Source organism: Pseudomassariella vexata (genome assembly GCF_002105095.1).
Source record: "Pseudomassariella vexata strain CBS 129021 chromosome Unknown BCR38scaffold_17, whole genome shotgun sequence".
Taxonomy (NCBI): domain Eukaryota; kingdom Fungi; phylum Ascomycota; class Sordariomycetes; order Amphisphaeriales; family Pseudomassariaceae; genus Pseudomassariella; species Pseudomassariella vexata.
Window position 1 is genome coordinate 458561 of NW_024467972.1, and position 5886 is coordinate 464446.

At 49.2% G+C, this 5886-nt stretch overlaps 1 protein-coding gene across 1 annotated transcript; it reads left to right on the plus strand.

Moving 5' to 3' along the window:
* Window positions 1–223: 223 nt before the first annotated feature.
* BCR38DRAFT_353683 (uncharacterized protein) lies at window positions 224–1771 on the plus strand (the record flags this gene model as incomplete). The annotated part of the gene is made up of 2 exons (XM_040856807.1): window positions 224–1248; window positions 1318–1771. The coding sequence occupies 2 exons, from the start codon at window positions 224–226 to the stop codon at window positions 1769–1771; spliced, it is 1479 nt and encodes a 492-aa protein (XP_040711179.1).
* Window positions 1772–5886: the final 4115 nt, after the last annotated feature.

A 5886-nucleotide genomic window follows, 5' to 3' on the forward strand; every position in this document is an offset into this window, starting at 1 on the left:
TCAAAGACTAGATGCGCATCTACACTGTTTGCGCCAAATTAATATTAGGCACCCTGCACGACGGGAAGGCCGACTGGTAGGCCAGGACAAACGGGCATATATCCCACAACCAGCAATGTGTTCTTCCAATCATGAAAAGTTTACAAAAAACCCCTTATTCAAGTTTCTTTTCTCTCCAAACTGGAACAATTTCTGCTAGATCAGCAAACTGCAGACTGCAACCATGGCGATAGAAGAGCTCGTAGCGCCAACCTGGACGGCAGCAGACGACGAAAGCCTAAGCCTGATCCTCATTCTTCTCCGCGAAGATGCCGAAAAACTTAAGTCGTCATCCAAAGGAAAAAAAGCCAAAAGCACTCTGTCTGACGCCGAGTTGGCTCTCCAACTGTACATTGAGGAGCTCACTGGCGCATCGACGTTTTGTTATGACAGGCGAATGACGAAGAGCATCCGGGATGCCATTCGCGCTGACGCAGAAACTATATCTCAGGTTGAAGAGGAGTCTATGGCCGATAATGCCCATCAGATGTCCGTAGCCCTTTCTCGTGGAGAGTCTGGGAACGAAAACACTGCTCAGGCCACCAGAAATTCGGTCGCGGATCTGGAACTAATCGAGAAGCTCGACTGCCTCTATGTTACTGGGATCGAAAACACGGACTACGAAAGCGACAAAGACACTACGAGCCTGGACGATGAATCAGATCAGCCAGAGAGTTCGTCTGCGGCTGCGGCTCGGCAGCCAAGAAAGAAATCCCAGAGACGGGACTGCCAGGCCTGTGGAGAAACAACACACTTCATTGACCTTGCCCGCGCCCCTTGTAACCACGAATACTGTCGAGACTGTCTCTCCCATCTGTTCTGTGATGCTATGACGGACGAATCTCTGTTCCCACCGCGATGTTGTCGCCAGCCCATCCCCGCCAACCAAAACCGACTCTTCCTCGGCGCGGATCTGTTTCACCAGTTCCAACAGAAATCTGTCGAGTTTTCGACTCCGAACCGAACATATTGCCATCGCCCTAACTGTTCTGCATTCATCACGCCAGCCAATTGCATCGATGGTGTTGCACGGTGTGCGGACTGTGATGCCGAAACTTGTACGACCTGCAAGGGTCTTGCTCACGGTGGTGACTGTCCATTTGATCTAGAACTTCAGCGGGTGATTGAGATTGCGAGGGAGGAGCACTGGCAGCGGTGCTACAGTTGCTTCAGCATGGTGGAGCTGAACATTGGCTGCAACCATATGACGTGAGTCCAATTCCCTAGAACACTTTTACTTCGCCTATGCTCAGACTACTCACATATATCAACTTGCAGATGCCGATGCGGTGCTCAGTTCTGCTACGTCTGCGGTGCCGAATGGAAGACTTGCCAATGCCAGCAATGGGATGAAAATCGGCTCTACACGCGAGCTGTCGCTATAGACGAAAGAGACAACCCATATGCTGGGGAGGAAGCTCCCGATCCAGTTGTCGAAGCCGCCAGACAGAACCCGAATGCTGGGGAGGAAGCTCCTGATCCAGTTGCCGAAGCCGCCGGACAGAACCCACCTAATGAAGTTGTTCCGGTGGCGGGAATGGCCTTGTGGGAGAGATTGGCGAGAGTAATGGAAAGCTTGGTCCAGAACCACGAATGCACTCACGAGGGCTGGAGAAGAAGAGGAGGGCCTGCTGGTTGTGAGGAGTGTGGTAATGAGATGCCCCTTTTCATCTTTGAGTGTCGACAGTGTCACATCATGGCTTGTCGACGGTGTAGATATCACCGTCTCTAAGGACGATAATGACATGGGACTTGGATGGTGGCTATGGGTGTTAGCATGGTAATTCATGTCATTATGGGCTACATTTTATTCCAGTTATGATATGAAATATCGATGCTATCTATCTTGCGAGGAAGCTTGATGGGTCTAAATGCTCATATGTGTTGCGTGATCACTTGGTGACCGTTTCGATTTCCAGCCGTTGAATAGAAAACCCGCAGCCCCTCTACATATTATTTCTCAAGTCGGTGGTTTATGTAGTCGCTACAAAGATAACCCCAAATATTAACGTATGCCTTGTTCACCTTACTAGCCCAGAGTTTCTGTATTGCCAGAGCCCCCTGCACCTGCTCAATATCCCTCGTGACTTGCTGATACTTTTTATCATAAAAGTGAACAAAATTGTCTTCACTTCCTTAAGAGGTCTTTAAATGAGTTTGGTATCGATCCTCATGTATGGTATAGTGGGACATATGGTTCTTTTACAGCAACCAAAGTGTTGCATGAATGTTTTCTATAAATATAGCAAGGTCGTCCCTGAGTTGTCCCTGGAAATGAGAACGACAGAAGTATAGTTCTATAACCCGATTCTATAGACGGCCCATCTGGAGACATTCGGCCAAAAGCCAGAGTTCCATCAGAAATTCCAAGGATATTTGCATGTCCGGGGGGGGGGTGGGTATTCAACCAGAAAACAGTCTCTCTTAAGTTCCCCTTTGCTAAGCTTGGGTTTTCAGTGCGAATACAAACCGTGAAATTGTGGCCTATCGATCCTTTATTCCCTCGAAATTTGCGGTCAGAGATGTTAGAAAAGTTACCCCAGGGATAACTGGCTTATGGCGGCCAAGCGTTCATAGCGACGCCGCTTTTGGATCCTTCGATGTCGTTTATTCCTATCATACAGAAGCAGAATTCGGTAAGCGTTATATTATCCACCCAGTAATAAGGAATATGACCCGGGTTTAGACGGTCGTGAGACAGGTTGATTTTACCTCACTGATGACCTCACCGCTGATTCAGATAAATGGTTCTTGGCGCTGTCCTAGCGGGCAGTGTCGCGACACTACTACCATCTGCTGGATAATAGCCAAACGCCTCTTAAGTTAGAATCCACGCCAGAACGCAGTGATACCTCCCACACATTGTAGACCGATACGGGTAGTCTTCGGCCTCACATCTTAGCTGGCAATTCCTTTGCTTAAATTGAAGTTCCTCAACGTTGACATTGTGTAGTGCTTCTAGTTCAGTGGTGAATCAAAGGTTAAGTTTCAGTACTTCCAAACCCTTTTTCCCGTATTGAGAGTGAAGGAAAGCTGAGGAAGGGATTTAATGACTCACCTGGAGTCTAGGCTAGAGAGGCGTATTTAATAGGTTAGAGCCATTGGGTGTTGATTTTCTGCTGGGAGAGCTGTTTTAAAACCGTGGAGAAACGTCTTGAGTGAGCATGTATTAATGATAATTCATTTGTTGTAAGCCTAGCCTTTGAATACCTGGGATGGGATCTCTGGGTAGTTCCTGCGACTTCTGGATCGATAAACGGACAAAGAAAGAGCAGCGAAAGCGGGTTAAAAATTAGTCATTCCAAAAGACAACATAACAAAGCCAGGTCCTTTCTAGGCTGCAAGAAATGTCTACAGATTGAATACAGCCTACAGTCCAAGAATATTCCCCGATTGCAATATCCTTTTCACCCTCCTAGAGAGAATACTGCATATCGGATACCTAATCCACTTGGGACCACACGTGACGTAAGAACATTCTAGAGGATACCAAATGATACTGGTGTTTCTACTGCGGTTGAAGCAAGTAATGCCAACAAAGGACTTCAGAATAGAAAACTTCATGGGTTTCAAGTAACGGTCGCTAGACAAGTAATTCACAAGGATCACAATGATATCAGAAAATTCTGTGGCCACTTTCAGCCCTATGTAAGTTTACATGCATTTCCAACAGTTTTCCAGCTCGTGGTGAGATTCATCCAGCATCCCACAGTGTGCTGTGAATCCATGTCCACTGCCTTAGGCCTGCTAATGCTGGATATTGTCCACGCATAATCACAAACCGTCCTAATTCTCACGTAGTTGTGAGATGGCCCCTTTTCAAGCCAACAGATAAGCATACCATCTATTCCTGCAGTACTTTAGTTACTCAGGTACTTCAGCTTGTTCGTGAGAATGATCTTCTGTGTCAGTTTCGTCTACTTCTGTGCACTTGCCGCATTTAAAACTTGTTGGAAAGGCTTGCCTTTCCCATCTACGAGCAAGTTTTCCGTTACCACAGCAAATACGTGCCCGTTTGTAAGGGTGCTATGTGAGGAAAAGTTCCAGGCTTCCCTCTGATTGGTTCAATCCGCTCACACCACCGGCCTCCGTTACATTGTAATTGGCTAGAACCGCCGGGTCCCGGGGGTCCAGGCGGTTCATGTGGCCACAGCCACCGGCCAGTCGACCGGCCTGTCCCCGGACTGCAGGAAAGCACACGCTTCGACCCTTTCGATGTTAAACCATCATCGGCTTCAATTCTGATCTCACATACTTTCCTCTGTTCTTAAATTTCTTCCTTCCAGACCTGAACTGGAAGATCACAATTGTAAGTTATTTCACCTACAACGCCTTGACTACTGCTTCAGGAACCGCGCTGACTTTAAGCTTCACCTCCAGACCAAAACATCTACTTGGACACTCACCCCATCTTCGATCACGACAAGCTCACTTCCAAGATGGCTGATTCTGGCGATACCTTCGAGTAAGTAGCTTCCCCAACTGCCCTCTCATGTTCCCTTCTTCCCTACCTGGCAATCCTGGCATTTCTGACATGCTTCTTAGGTTCGGCTCCGAACCCATGAAGGTGGTGGAGGTCCAACTCGCCGACGGCAAGGTCTATCCCATCTTCGCGCAGATGACCATGCACTACTCTTCCTACTTCCGCGCCTGCCTTGCCAACAGCTGGCTCGAGTCCAAGACCCTCAAGGTCACGCTCGAGGACCATGCTTGGGCCCCGGTCTTTCCCCTTCTCGTTGAGTGGATCACCCGACTCTCCATTCGATCCTTCACTCTGGAGTGGGAGCCCATCACCGAAGTCTGGGGCGGCAAGGTTGTCGCCGAGGAGTGGGAGACGCCCACCTGGCGCGACTGTGTCGACCTCTGGCTGCTCGCTGACTATCTCGGAATCCCTAAGTTGCAAAACTACATGATCGGCTACATGCTAAACAAGGTCCGAACGAAGTCCAGGGTCTCCGCTTACCCGGATGCACACACGATTTGGAAGGACATTTGGATCGGCGGCCGTGTCAAGCCGTACCACTTGGTTAGCCGAGTCTGGGAAGCCACCACCGACACCTCGAAACTCCGCGCCTTCTTCCTCGAGCTCCTGACCCACCCCAAGATGATGCAGGGCATCGAGATTTTCAATAAGAACTGGAACGAGCTACCGTCGGAGATCGCATTCGAGTTCATCACCCACATGACTAAACGTCACTTGCACTTCTACGATCTACTGGACGACAACGGCAGAGAGCATTGTGGGTGTTGGAGTAGCTTACCGTGTGATGCCTGCCAAAAAGCCATCGATCGCGCCGCCTCCCTTAAGCAGGCCGTCACTCAAACTATTCGTGCGGAGGACTTCTTTGTCGAGGAGTCAACTGCTGGTTCTGAGCGCAAGGACAAGGGCAAGAAAGCCGCTGCCCCCAAGACAAATGGAACTGGTTCCAAGGCCACTTACAACCAGGGAGATCCGAAAATGGTGTTGCAGAAGTGTAATGGCTGGCGCTATGCGACCGTAAATGACACCAAGAGGGGCTCTCGGGGCAATGACGATTTCTGGGATTATGCGTCGAACAGCCCCAATGGCTACGGTATTGGCAAGGCAGAAGGTGTCAGCAAAAACGCAGCACCTTCTGATGGTTGGCTGAGCCCGGATAAATGGTAACTTCGACGGAGGCCATGTGGACGGAAAACCCAGAACTGCATTTGGTCTTCGCTTTGCAACAATCATACTTGCCGGAGGTAGGCAGGACTGAGGATGAACACACTGTTATAGGCACTGGATAAATTAGTGCGAAGCAAAGCAGTAACGATACGTACCCACACCTTGATAATAGTGACAGCGTATGTGGCGTGATGGAGCCT